Below are 15,025 nucleotides of genomic sequence, written 5' to 3' on the forward strand. Positions count from 1 at the left end.
TGTATTTATATTCCCAGTGTTCATCTTCCCAAAAGAACAGGGGAGAAGATAGGCCGCTCATGTAGCAGCTCTCTCTCTATAGGAATTTCACTTTCCATCTTAATTTCACTTAATTTCATCTCCAACCATGCTATAAATCAACTTCCTAAACATAAATGAAACATAATAGCTATGCATTAAAACCAGTAATATCAGATCATCTCCATAGGTTTACACGGACACCGAGGTATTTTCTGTCTTGGTGACCCATATTTTAGAAATATTAATTTTCTCATTTTCCTTTCATGAGACAATAAACAACCTGACAGAGTAATGGGAAGCTTCAAGAATGAAGACAAAGAAGATTCAAAGATGAATGGCACGCATGTATTTCAGGGAAACCATGGCACTCTGCTGGAGATAATACCTAGATTAGAGCACTAAGCAAAGGACTTAAATTCATCCTAATTCTGCCCTCATGTAAAAGCAAAGGCAATGAATGTTTTACTAAAGCAAAAGCACATTTTAAGGTAGAATGAGAGCAAGGTCTGGATGGGCTTCTATGACCTCACAGAAGATGTTGGAAGGAGAGGAGGAAGGAGGGTCTGGAGAACAGATTTGACAAACTTAGAAACATACTGATAATTAATGGGTATGGACTTGAACATGAAGGGAAATGAGGAGGGATATTTTTCTATCCTAACAAAACAGGCTCTGAAAGAAACAGAAAATGTAACCACTCACTAAAGGAAATTCCATTACCTATTGTCGTCGGAGACAGTGGTGAAGGTGGTGCTGGTGAAGTTTCAATACTAACAGACTCCTGGGCTATAACAAAAATAAGCAAAACCAAGGAAGATGTTGAACAGCATAATCCAAGTAGGAAATGAGATTTCCTGTTAAATTAAGAGTGTTACTTCACTGATGAATACTGAGCACAACTCTCAGTAGAGTGAATCACTGGTTATTCTACACATTCTCAGAAAACCACAAGGAAAGTAAGAAGAATGATTTTTTTGTTCTTTGACACCCATTCACATTCTGACAACCATTCGTATCCCCTACTGCTCTGGAGATGCACTACTCATATAAATGGAGAGTACAGTGTCACCACTTTGAGCTGAGAGAAACTGGACTAAAAAAAAATGTTGTCACTTTTTACTTAATTTTTATCTTTCCATTGGATGGTGGAGGTCCATCCAAGAGAGCAAGATCAGACCTTAGATAACTAATCAATTTCTTGCTCTGTTTTGATTTTATTACTTTCAATGAATTACTTTTTTATTTCAAAGATTCCTCTGTGAATGATAGAGTTTATGGCCAGAGAATAGACTATATTTCCTGGCTTGGGCACATTTAATTGTGAAAATAATTTTCTACTAAAAAAAAAACCCATGAATTTCTTAATATTTTGAGAAAATGATCATTCCTTAGGGAAGCATCAATAAAGACAAAATATTCATTTGGTGAATGTTTTCCTTATAACCTATTACTTCTTTTTATAACCTATTACTCTTAACTTTTCTGATTAGGTCACATATGAGCTGTATCGGTCAATAACTGAATGACTTCCTAATATGAATTTATAAGAAATTCCCGTCATCAAAGTTATGTTTTCAGTTATGATTGTTTTGGGTATTCCGTCAGGGGGTTTTCTGCCTGTCTCTGAAAAGCCAAAAGTAACTTCTACTTCCAAAATGTGTAACCAGATGGTTTTTTTGTGGATGGCTACTTGTCATAAAATGCAAGCCTAGGACAATATTAATGGAATATATTATAACATGGGGGTAGGGACAAACTGTTCAGTTGGCACCAATTTCAGAAAAGAAAAATCTTATTCCACTAAGGTCAACTCAACAACTTTTTGGGTTTATTGTACTTCTTAAACATTCCTAAAAGTTTCTTGCTACTTTATAAAACATCAATACCTGAAGATATTTTCTCTTTCTGGTATGCTTTACAGGAAATTTAATCGATACAATTTTAATATTTTCATAATGGACTTTTTCAGTTTTGTTGCAAAATCTTTTGACATAATTTTTTTTCTTTTGGACATTTTAATAGTGCATTTGTCCAAACTAGAAAATTAGTAAGTTACCCAGAAAAATAAAATATGGTTACAAATATAATTCATTGCAGTACACACTCTTGAATTTGCATTATGTAATATGCTCAAGTTAGATATCACTCTAATGAAGGGAAGTTTCTTCTCTGGGAAAAAAAGAAACATTCTGATGTATACCATTAGCCATCCTTGCTGGTCTTATCTCATTTTTACCACTTTCACCCCCTATCCATGCATTTCTGATGTTAAATTTACCAGGAGTTAGTTGTGATACTTCTGGGCCTGGGGGAGATGTTGGTTTGGGGGGACCAGGAAGTATCTCTTTAGGAGCTGCAAAAAAAGACAAAGAGAAGTTGTAGAATTTTCAATTCTTCTGACCTTACTGCACAATCCCAGATGTGATCTGAAGTCACAATACACATCTATGGAAAGATTATCTTTGCACAAGAACAAAAAAGGATGACTTTTAAGAGAAGAAAGAAATTTAAGCTGCCTGGGAAATGTCATTAATGAGCTTAGCTCATCACAAGGTAGGATTCTTGTATTTTTGCAACTTGGCAAGAAAGCAAGTAAGAAAGGGGTGAAGCCAGTGCAAAAAGAAAGATAAAGATTATCTAAACTGTACTGCAGAGCCCACACTCAGTGATCTTTTTAAATAGATGCTTATACAATCCTGAAAAGAAAAGAATGTGCCAGAGTTTTGGTAATGAATAGCACATACACTTTGAAGAAAGATGATTGGATTTCTCTTGTGACATGCATTGCAAGTATACATTGCAGGTAATATAGTATTTCAACTTGCAGAACCCAACATTTTAGCTTTAATGAGGAATAGGATAACAAAGAAAGCAGGTGATCTGCTAAATAAATACCACTATCCATTACTACTTAAAATGGAAGTATAATCAGCTTCTGAGAAGCATTCAAAACCAGAACAAGGTAAAAACAAGAGCCACAAAAAGGAAGGAAAATAGAGGATGTCTGCCATCCAAAATTTGCATTTCTTCAAAGTTGTTGCCCTGTCCCCCAATTTTTTTGTGCCTGAAGGAGACTGCTGATTTCACTGAGTTTTTAAAGGACCATAGGATGCATATTATATATTGTCCCCATAAATTTGACCAAATAATCTTCTACTACTTTTGAAATTACGTAGACATAAGCAAATTTGTAAGAAAGACTGACCAACTTAGTAGACATTATTATTGTTGCTAGTATTGCTTGGGCTGGACCTCCATTTCATCTGTAAAATGTAAATGGCTTTTAAGCTCCCTCTCAGGTCTGAGTCTATGCCCTGTGATATCATTAGGATAGCGAACTCTAGCACCTCTTCCTATTGACTCAGATCAGAATCGTTATAGTCTGAGAGAGTTGCAAGGGAAATGGGAGGCTTGATGACTTGAAGAGTCACAATAGATCTGTGTAAGATTCAGGACATGAGCCCAGGTCTTCCTAACTTGATCAATATAGCACACAGCTCTCATTGCGTGTTATACATGAGCAAAAGTCTGTTACTATGAAAACATGCATTATTATAAATCTCTATAAAACAATACAATGCTTATGTGCTCCAGTCTTAGAAACTCTACATAAAAATAATAATAATGATTGGCTTTCATGGATAATACTTACAAAATAATTTATTACTTAGGAATGCCTTTTAAATATTATTGAGGAAAGTCATTAATTTCTAGGACTGACTTAAAGTTAATTTCCATTAACATGCAGGAATGACATTCCTATTCTTTTTCCATGACTAAAAACAAGGTACTCAAAACATTTGTTGATAAATGTTAATGTTCAAATTGATTAAAACATGTAATCAATTCCATTTTTTAATTTGGCAGATGAGAACTTGACACTTGCACGAGAATGCAAAACTAAGACAATGGCAGATGGAATTCTTCTTTATTGGCCAATAAATAATTTGCAATACAATGTGACACTCCCAAATCATCCTATTTTTGAGACAATTGAATTTATTTTCTTATTGGCACCGTAGTGGAAGCAAGCCTTGAAAAGTTTCTTAGAGATGACTGCAAATAGGGTTTCAAGTGTGCTAATTCTGCCCTGGTATATATTTTAGACTTAGAATAAATAAAATGTACTTTCTTTGAGAAATGGGGAAAAAAAGAATTAATAAGCATCCTTTCTTTTTGTAGTCTTCAGGAATCAGACTGAAACTAGTACATTGTTAAGGCGTTCACTCAGTTAAAATGTGCCATGTGAACACATGGTACAGACCACTAATGGAAAGCTTGGCAGACGTGTCCAGCTTAACTCTCTTAGGCACAATCAGGACCCTAATCTAACTAAATGAAAGGTGTCTTTTTTTTTTTTTTTGTAAGGACAAGTGAAGACTATGTCCTTGGAAAATAAAAATAAGTCATGCTGTTTCTGTTATTATTTGGTATTATTTGGTATTTGGCTAAACAGTAATTCCCATTGCATTTGCTTCTGAAGACTTGAAATAATTTGAATTTAACTTGGATTAATTTAAATTTGAATTAATTATTTGAATTAATTAATTTGAATTAATTTTTGAGAGAAAGACCAAATGGGGACCAAAATTCTGCTTCAAAAATAATATAGTCTACAAAAGTTCATCAGAAGAAATGGGAAGTCAAACAAAATGAAAAATAAGCATAAAAAGAGGATAATTAGGAAAAACAAGGCAATCTAGTTAGACAACCTTCTTATTTTAATAACCTGTTTATAGTATAGAAGTTAACAAACCTATCTTCATTGTTTTCATTTGACTTTTTCTTTCTACTAGTACTCTCTTGAAGCACCATGGGTATAGTAGGTACAATGCTGGACTTGGAATCAGGAAGACTTGGGTTTGAATCCTGCCTCAGACACTTACTAAGTATGTGACTTTGGGCAAGTCATTTAATCTCTTTCAGTTTCAATTCCCTCATCTATAAAGTAAAGGGGTTCAGTTGTGACCCACAGTTTAAGAAGCACTAAAGGAGTCACTAGTGGAAAAAGTTTAAGAAACCCTGGGCCCTAGCTGACCTTTCAGGTCCCTTCTAACTATGATTCTATGATTTTCTTTTGATAAATGACTATTTCTTTTTTTGGGGGGGGCAATTGGGGTTAAGTGACTTGCCTAGGGTCACACAGCTAGTAAGTGTCAAGTGTTTGGTCTGAGACCTGATTTGAACTCAGATCCTCCTGTCCTCTGGGCCGGTGCTCTATCCACTGTGCCACCTAGCTGCCCCTAACTATTTCCTTTTAACATACTCTCAATCCTACTTCAATGAGAAAAAAAACTACCTAAAACAATTTTCTAAAAAGATTGATTCTTCAAAGGAATTATGAAAGGATAAAATTCAAATGGGGATAAATGGAATAAGTCAAGACTACAAATGATTAACTCTTTTACCAGAGACAGATAGCAATATAATCCAATTGTGGATTTGATGTTAATAACCATTTGTACTATTCACAATTCCTGAAACTGATAATAGACTAGGCTCTTAAAACTACTGTACATAAGATTTTTGCCAGTTGGTTTTTTTTTTGTCAGAATTAAAGGTTTTAAGAACTAATTATTCTTAGAACAGGTTAAGACCTGCATTTAAATTTAGAATTAAAATAATACTTTTACTACTGGTTAGATGAATTTGAGACCTGGTGGGTAGTTCATTTTGGCTTGGAGAAATACATGGTGTTCCCAAAATCTTCACGCCACCTTAAAATGGCACTAAGACTTCTGGGACATTCTGTATACTCAGTTTTACAGTGTTCTGACGACAAAAGTCTTAAATTATCATTGTTGCCATTCAAAAACTCCAGAAAAATCAGCACCTATGGAATGTCTGCAGTAGAGGAACAAGACAGTTCTGCTAACGTACTTCGAGAAAGAGTTTGATGACCTGCCTGCTAAAATTTAACGATATATCAAAAAATAAAGCAATCATTGGCAGAGATAATATTGTTACCCGGTTTTGCTGTTTGGCTCTCAAGTTCAAGAGAAGTTGGTTTGGACTTTGGTGTAGATTCTGAAGTGGTTGAGCTTTTCACTGTTGGGAAAGCAGGTATCATCTTTAGAGTATTAGCAGGCAGATATTAAAAGGATGTAGCCCCACTAACTTCTTCAAAACAAACTCCGCATTTGCTATAAATACTTAAAAATCCTGAGATGACAAGGGGATGATCTACTCTTATTTACAAGCACAAATTTCCTCATAGAAACGCATTTTTGGGATCCACAATAAAAAATAAATGGTGCTGACATCATATATGTACCATATCCAAAATTCAGGAAAAAAACATAATCTTTTCAAATTTCATCCTGTAATCACAGAAAAAATTACCTCAGAAAGACATTTCATTCAGGTTAACAACCTAGATAGTCACTGACATTCTGTGTTTTGGCTAATAACTGGTCCCTATTCACAACACTGTGCCAATGTGATTGTTACAACACAACACAATTTTAAAGCTCTCTAAGCATGAGTTTGAAAGAAATAAGCTTCTATCTCCCCTCTTCTCAATCACATTTCCTGTTAGGACTCTGATTCATTTGGTTAGGGATTTTCAGTGTTGTTGACTATGCCACCCAAAACTTAATCTTTTCTGAGTATTCCATTCCTTTTCACTGACTTGGAAACCTCACCCACTCTCATAAGAGATCATTCACCAGTCTGCTTCTGTCCTTTTGCCTAACCCCTCACTGCCAGTGGCCCAACACCTATATACTTGAAAGTCTTACTGCCACATCCAATTGAAAGTGGGGGAAATTAAAAATTTTGAACATTTGACAAACCTTTTTTTCCTTCTTTGGTGTCACTCTCAGTATGCCCAATTAAGTAAATTATATCAGTGGCCCTACTCATTCTATCTAATTGATATTCTTAATTTAAACTTCTAGTAAAGATACACTAATTAAAAATTAATTGAGCCCTGTAGTGGAAAATATAATCTGCCTAGAGCTAAGAACTTAAGCATTAGATCATATATTATAAGATTGGAAAAGTAAATGTAATATTATTAATCAATCAATCAAAAAGCATTTATTAAGCACCATCTGTGTGCCAGGAACTATGCTAGAAATAGATTGGCCCTAGATTCCTTCTATTCTACAAATACAAACATCTCAAAAGTTATCCTTGGAGACTGATTCATAGATACAATGTGACTTGATATTTAGTTGATAGAAAATTTTGCTCAACATGTTCCCTACGTTTTATGCAAGTGTTTAGATTGCCAGAATCAATAAATCATTCTTACCTAATAATCCTCACTTCTCTTATAAACCACAGTTTATCTCTTAATTAGATGATTATTTTTCTCATTCTTTATATCATCTTCAGATTCTAGCTGACTAGCATCAGACTGGAACTTTAAAAAGACTTCAACTAAGCAATAGAAAAAGATGATTTATTATTCTCTCCCTGAGAACAGGGAAGAACTAAAATAGAACGGGTTTCTAAGGTGATTAGAATTATTTTTTTACTTTCTAACCAAAAGTCTATCTGCATTATCTGATCAGAATGCTATTCATCTTTAATAATGGAATTCATTTTCTTTTCCCAGTCAATGAACTACCTAATTATCCAAGCCTTAATGATTTTTACAAATTTCTGATACTGTCATAGGTATATTGCTGAAAGAGAAATTTCCTGATGATAGCTGAAGAGTGTGGTTATGATGAGATCACTCTACTGCTTCATTTTGATTTCTATTAGAAAAAGAATCATTGCACCAAAATACTTGCTTTGAAAATTATTTTATAAGGAAAGCTCCAGCAATTTTCAAATTTGAAGTGTGATGCTTCTGGGTTAATACTTTGAGTTTTAAAGAAACAAACTGATTTTCTTGGTAATTGGAAAATAAAGTAAAGAGAATCAATTTAGAGAAGTTTTGGGCTTTAGGGACTTATATTAGGTAGGGAGAAAGAAAAAAAAGAGAAGTCTTCATTATGAAATCTGGAAATATTGCTCCTCTAAAATACTTTTTATGATAAAGTATATGCATCATAAAACAGTTTGACTGAAAAGTCAATACTAAGCTTTGATGTGGCTTTAAAAAATGAATTTTAAGAGTATGTTCAGCCTCTCCAAAAGAGAAAGCTATTAATCATAGTATCAACTGTAATAGTATTGCAGCAAAGCAGAGAAGGTACACTTGTCCAAAATGATACATGCAAACAACAATACAAATGATTTTCACATGTGGCTGATGAGATCTACCTGTACTTTAATGCCACACTGTATACTTTTCAACCTAGGAATTTATACCATAATCTCATGCACAAGGAAAATAATTTTAAAGCTATTACAAATGCCTGATAAAACAAATTACTGTGGAACGGAGGCATAATAAAATTCTAGCAAAATTCACATTAATTAGCCTACTGAAAATAAAGCTTTATGCTTTATATCTTCTTCAGATTCTTGGGTACCTTACTCATTCAAGAAACCAAAGTATACGTGATTTGATTTTACTTACGATACTTGAAACTGACATAACATCAGTCCCTTGTTCCACCTCAATATGTTTTTTGATCGATTCGTAGAATAATGTTTGTTTGCTTATTTCATTTCACTTAGATAATGGGCAAGTCATCTATAACTGTGGAATAGTGCTGGTTACACACATGAGCTATCCAGTGTTGTCCAAATGGAACATTTGGAGTGTCTAGTCATATTACATATAATACTGGATTTTCCCTGGGCGAAAAGTAGCTATTTACTAAGGAAATACCATTATTATTCAGGTTTGTCCATGTCATTTTAGGGCTTTTAGAAAGTTTAAGGGTAAAGGTTTCCATGCTTTTTTTCTTCTTCTGGCAACAGAAAGCAAGAAATATTTAGAGACCAGAGTGAGAATAAGAAGATATTCCAAAGAGGACCTGAACAACATTTTAAAACTCTCAACTATTTAACAAGCAATGTTGAAAAATTACCTAAGTGATAATAATTGTAAGAAAGGTATTTGAAAATCTGTTAAATAGTGGGGGTCATTTAAAGATAAATTTACACCAAGTTGGGCAAATAATAAATGCAACTGTATTTAGTTTAATCAGTAATAATGAACAATAATATTCTAGGTTAATAAACTTAAATATAAAATTTCTCTGTGTGCATATATATTCTTAGGAGAAATTTATCCTGGTTGGTGGTACCCCAGTAAAGATCACCTCTGCCTCCTGTCTTCCCTGGCTTTCTTCAAGTCTCAGTTAAAATGTCATCTTGTGAAAGAAACATTTCTCTGTCTTACTTAATGTTAGTAGAATATCTCCAATTTTTCCTGTATTTATCTTGTTTGTACATAGTTGTTTATATGTTGTGTCCCTCATTAGATTGTGAGCTCCTTGAAATCAGAAACTTTTTACCTTTCTCTGAATTCTCAGTGCTTAACACAGTTTCTGGCACATAGCAGGTGCTTAATAAGTGCTCATTGACTTGACCTACTGCTCTGAAAGAATCTAATCTTATATTAAACTTAAAGCATAAAATTGTGCAGTATAGGTACATGCCTAAGAAAATACAGTATATAGAAATCCAGACCTATGAAACAGACAAGGTAGGTGGCAGGACTTAAACCCATATTATCAAGACTTTGAGGCTGACTCTCTACCTTACTTTCCTGCTTCTTGCTGAGGAAAAGCTTAATTTAATGGGCACTTATAAAATATACACAGTAATAACCAACATCTACCTTTGCATCACATTGCATTATGTTATCATAGAATGTCATCTGTAGGTTTCTACCTTAATTTACATAAAATATCATCTACTACTACAATCAAATCAATAAAAGATTTGGATTTTCATTAGAGCTGCAACCCATCAGTTTTTCAACTTTAGGTACAGTAAACCATGCCACTTTCCATTTAATGAAAGGTTTAAGAAGATAATTTTGGAATTCAAAATGCTGGGTCATAAAAGTCTTAGTTACCACGTTTGGTTCCTGTTGGTCTGATCTTGGGGCGTTGTCGCTTAGGTGTAGAAGGAATGGATGTGGTTTGTGTGGAAGCTGAAAAAAGCAGATTCTATTTGATAATTTTTCATTAAATGATTTTTCTTCATCTGGCAATCATATTGCACCTAGCCCATAAATTCACAATGGCAAGGTCTATGTATATATCAGCAGGTCCTTTCTGTCACTCAGTGCTTAGCAACTATAGTAGGTACCAACAAACATTGTTGATAGAATCATGTTGAGCTAAATTGCAGAATGCACATTATATTTAATCATATCTGGTGGGGGTGAGTATATTTTACAAAAAATCCCAGAATCCTGTTCAATTCAGCAAACATTTATTGATTGCTTGCTGCATGCTAGACATCGGGAGATCTAAAAATGAAAAAGGACACAGCTCCTGCCATTTAGGTTTTATAAAAGAGGCAGAACCTGACCTGAGCTATGGAGAAAGATATAGATTTTAACAGGGAAGTATAGGAAGTGACATTTCTAATTATGGGAGACTAGATACAAATGCATGGAAGCAAGAGAAGACAGGTCAAATGCTTTTAGTCTGGTTTATCGATGTGTAGTGCAGTAGGCAGTATGGATAATTTGGGCTTGGGAAGCAGGAAAATAGGAACTCTTTGAATTTTGCAAGCTCGCTCTTCTTCAGAAGTAGAAATAATTTTCTAGTGCTATGGCTCTTTACTATCCTTGCCATGAGTTAACATACCTTGTGACTTCTAAAATTCCCATTACAAATAATACGATTTTGCTGTTGTCCTTCATCCTCCCCTTTTCCTTTTTTCAGCATGATATAACCCACAGATCATACTTGATACTGTATTTGTATTTATATCCCAGGGAAAGTACTCTGTACTAAGCTGAATTAAATTTAACTGAACAGAAGGGGATAAAGTATAATTCTCAACCTTATTTTTAGATTTTTCTACTTGAGATAATAGAAAAGAAATCATTTGTTAGAATAAAGATTATGTAATTATGTAAGATTTATATTTGATCATTACTACTATATCTTATACTGTGGTTCATAGAAGCCCTTGACTATTAAAGAATTCATGATATTGGCAAGGAGGAAAATTAAAAATATTGACTATGATAAAAACAACAGCTAACAATTATGTAGTAATGGCGAGGTTTGCGAAACACTATATACATATACACAAACACACACACACACAGGGTACCCCAAAAGTCTTAGCACAGTTTTAAGCTTAAGCTCAAAACTGCACTAGGATTTTTCAGATACTTTATATTATCTCATTTGATACCACAACCCTACGAAGTGAGTGAATTTTTCTTAGGTGCAACATGATTAATTTTTGCCACTTTGTTACTTTAAAAAAATACAAAATCGCACGAGTATTAGTAGTTACCAAATGTAGTGTGTTGTGTTTCAGGACTGGCAGATATTTTCGGTTTTTGAGGAAGAAGCAGTGTTTCATTTGGAGCTGAAATAAAACAGTCCCCACCCCAGCCCAATTTAGTTAAAACAAGGAGCACCTAGAGCACTAACATGCTTTTAGCTGATAAGAAAGACAAGCCATGAGTCAATGACGAAAAATGAACAGCTCATGGATTCATGAAAGCTAGTGGATAAAATGAAGTATTCAAAGAGGAAAAGCCAAAGACAGAATGATAACTGATCATTTGATGGCCAAAATTAGGGTGAGTGCATCCAAGTGTTCTGGAATGGATACAAAGACAAAGGGATGTGGAAGAGAGATGGTGACGGTGAGGATGTCGCTTTCACATGCAGATTTCATAGTGTATTGTCTTACTCCTGTTAAGACAGTGAAAATATCATCTGCTACATCTTCTAAGTAAAGCCAGATAGAGGGCATGAAAATCATTAATGATACAGAGAAAAAAAATAGCTATGTATTCAGAAGCAGGAAAGAGATACATGATTAGATGTGATAGAATGGGATGGTTCTTTAGAAGAAAGCCATTCACAGTGGGCTTTCCTTTGATGAAAAATGAAGTGACAATTTGCTATTAAAAACATTACCCAGTGTTGCCCTTGGCTGTTCAATTGTTCTAGAAGTTTTAGACGGAGCAGAGTCCAGAGTAGAATCACTTGTTGCTGCTGGAATAAATGTCAACAAGTTATAAGGAAGCAAAGAGCCTCAGAAATCAAACACTAGTTCATTTATAGCAAGTTACATCTGGAAGGAGGAATGCAGTCATGGGAAGTTAGAGATGGATTCATATTTGAAAAACACACACCATTCAAATAACTAGGACCGAAGACAAAACAAGTTGCAAAGTGGAAATGTATTTGACAGGATCATAGATGTAGAGATAAAAAGGACCTTAGCTATCATTTAGTCCAACTCTCTCATATTGCAAATAAGGAAACTGGAACCCAGAGTGGTTAAATGGCTTATCCAATGTGGCATAGTTAGTGATAAGATGGATCCAGAATTCGAACTCAGGTCCTGTGATTCCAAGTTTATCTCTTTGTATTTTGTAACCATTAGCGAATCCATGCTAAGCATTCTACTTCACAGTTTTGTATTTTATGTTGTTTATAACTGTCCTCCACTATGGAGGACCATATCAAGTATACTATTGAAGGGAATTTTCTACTGGGTAGGGGCATGGACTCCTTGCCCCCTGAAATTCAATTCCATGATTCTATAGAACATCATGACATTAAATAATACACTAAAATATAGCGATATGTAACTATGGCGTCAGATTTTGGAAACATAGCTAATGCCCAGTCAGAAATAATATGTGTATATATGTGTGTGTGCGTGTGTGTGTGTGTGTATACATACACATTTGTACACAAATAAGTAAACTTTCCCAAATAACAAAACAATTCTAAGACTGACAATAGTGAATAGTGTGTGATAGATCAGTAGGAATCAGTCCCTTTGTTGCAATACATATTATACAGGCAATAATGACTTACATTTATACAGGGGGTCCCCAAATTCTTAGAGAAGTTTTAATCTATTAGAGCTTACAACTGCACTAAGACTTTAGAGATACCTCACCTAGTACTTCAAGATTAAAAAAAAAAAACACCTTACTCTCAATACTCCCGTGAGGTAGATGGTAGAAGAATTGTTATCCCCATTGTACAGATGAAGGAACTATGTTTCAGAGAGATTAACTGATTTGCACATTGTTAAATAGCTAACAATTGGCAAAACCGAGACTTGAACCTGTCTTTGAAGGTGGTCCAATGGCCTTAATATTAACACCATGTTGTCTCAACCAAATCTCTAACATTATGATCCTGTGATGACCAATGTCCAAGTGTCCACCTCTTGAATCAGTCATAAACATACAGAAGAAAAGCCATTGTGGGATTGGAGAGAGGGAGAGAAGAGAAAATGAAGAGGGTTTGTTTTTCTTTCTTTCTGGAAGAAAAGGACCAGATTCAGAGACTGTAGAAAACTTGGGATCTATTGACAGATTTATGAAAGGCTGAGTAAGTATACCTGTTCGGGCTGTGGATATTTCAGGTTCATCTGTTGTTGGAGGGCTTGAGAAAACAGGCTGCATGTCATACGTTGCTAAAAAAAAAAGTTTGAACAAGAGTAGATATTAATTTTTAAAGATGCCACTATATATTTCTAAACAATGTTGGCTTTCTGTGGTACCGGTCCTGTTACTTAAAGACAGATAGTTTAAAAGTCCATGCTTCTGTCCTTGATCTGAACTCATGAGTTTTATAAATCTAGAATTAAAGCTGCCCTCTAGTGTGATGCATATTTTCCATTTGAAATGGGGCCATGCCAACTCAGGACAAAAAATACTTAAAAATAAATCATATAATGGATTTAGATTTGAACCTGAATGTAGGCTGTACAAAGGTACTTAGGAAACAGAAGTAACAATTGGATTTCTCTCTCTCTCTCTCACACACACACACACACACACACACCTCATTGGACTAGACTTAGGCCCTCCAGTTTCCATTTCTTGTTCACCCAGCAGCAGCTATCCTTCAAGTCTAGGAACTAACTGCTATAAAAGCATATCATTGGTGGTATCTGACCTTCAGAGAGTTTATTCAATTGAAGGCCACATTTCATGTTTCATATGAAAAAGAAAGTGGAATCAGTTTCGAAATGAAAATGAAAGGTGTGTGTTTTACTTGGGGATGTTACTCGGGAATGTTACATCAAACAAAATTGTGAACAAATTTCTTTAGTGAGTTGTTCCTGTAAGTGGGGAAAAAAGAAAACAAACAAAATAAAACAAACAAAAAAAAACAATGAAAGGGTGAAAGGGGTAGGGAGTAGAGGTGCAAATAAGGGAAGAAATGATTGATAAATGGAAGAAATAAATGGAAAGTCATATGAAGCTTAAGAATAAAACAAAAAAAAACCAGATCTTCCAAAAACATGTGTAGTTGGCGGTTTTGAGAATCATGAGATTACATCACTTCGTAGCAGATTCTTGATACTGACTGAAACTGTGGTCATCCTAAACAGAGAAAAAAACTCCCTCAAAATGAAATGAAAGACATTTTTTATTTCTTCTATACAATGCATTTGTCTATGTTAGAGAGAAATAACTTGTCAGTGACTACAATTGTAAAGCTTCATTCCAGTAGTCATGAAATATAAATTTCATAAGCAGAAGAACATACATGCTGGTTTTAACAACTTCTCCTGACACAATGCTTTAAGTATATACGATATAGAATATACAAATATATATAAAACTCTCCCCAGCAATTCTGTGAGATAGATGATATGTAAGGCTACATGTTGTATGATGAATTTGGGTTGTCTAAATATATGGACAAGGCTTGATAGTGTCTTGAGTAGATATGATCTGAAGTTTGGTCCACCCATAAGAGAGTTGGAGGAGGGCCTTGTCATATTGCCAGTAAACTAGCTGGGGGAAGAGACCAAAAAGGTCTAGATCATCTGAAGCTGACCAATTTCTCCTCAAGTTTCCAAGAGGGCTAAAATCATATCTATCTGTTACCCCCAAGTATCTCTGGTCCAGGTGTTCAAAAGGTTTAGAATATAAAAAGATCCCATATTACAGCATTCTCTCAGCCAATCATAA

General features: G+C 34.6%; 1 protein-coding gene across 21 annotated transcripts in view; it reads right to left on the reverse strand.

The window, feature by feature from the left end:
- The window catches only part of ABI3BP (ABI family member 3 binding protein), a 301,260-nt gene that overhangs the window by 105,524 nt on the left and 180,711 nt on the right, over positions 1–15,025 (reverse strand). For 14 of the 21 annotated variants that reach the window (XM_027866297.1, XM_027866332.1, XM_027866247.1 and 11 more), the window contains exons 14-20: positions 13,441–13,515; positions 11,994–12,071; positions 11,359–11,433; positions 9,953–10,030; positions 5,989–6,069; positions 2,300–2,374; positions 742–807 (exon numbers count right to left, since the gene is read on the reverse strand). In XM_027866297.1, coding sequence (XP_027722098.1) covers positions 742–807; positions 2,300–2,374; positions 5,989–6,069; positions 9,953–10,030; positions 11,359–11,433; positions 11,994–12,071; positions 13,441–13,515 — 528 coding nt within the window. The remainder of the gene's footprint in view (positions 1–741; positions 808–2,299; positions 2,375–5,988; positions 6,070–9,952; positions 10,031–11,358; positions 11,434–11,993; positions 12,072–13,440; positions 13,516–15,025) is intronic. The other 7 variants (XM_027866372.1, XM_027866234.1, XM_027866263.1 and 4 more) reach the window with 6 other exon arrangements.

Source organism: Vombatus ursinus, unplaced genomic scaffold, assembly GCF_900497805.2.
Source record: "Vombatus ursinus unplaced genomic scaffold, bare-nosed wombat genome assembly UNPS02001419.1, whole genome shotgun sequence".
Classification (NCBI taxonomy): Eukaryota; Metazoa; Chordata; class Mammalia; order Diprotodontia; family Vombatidae; genus Vombatus; species Vombatus ursinus.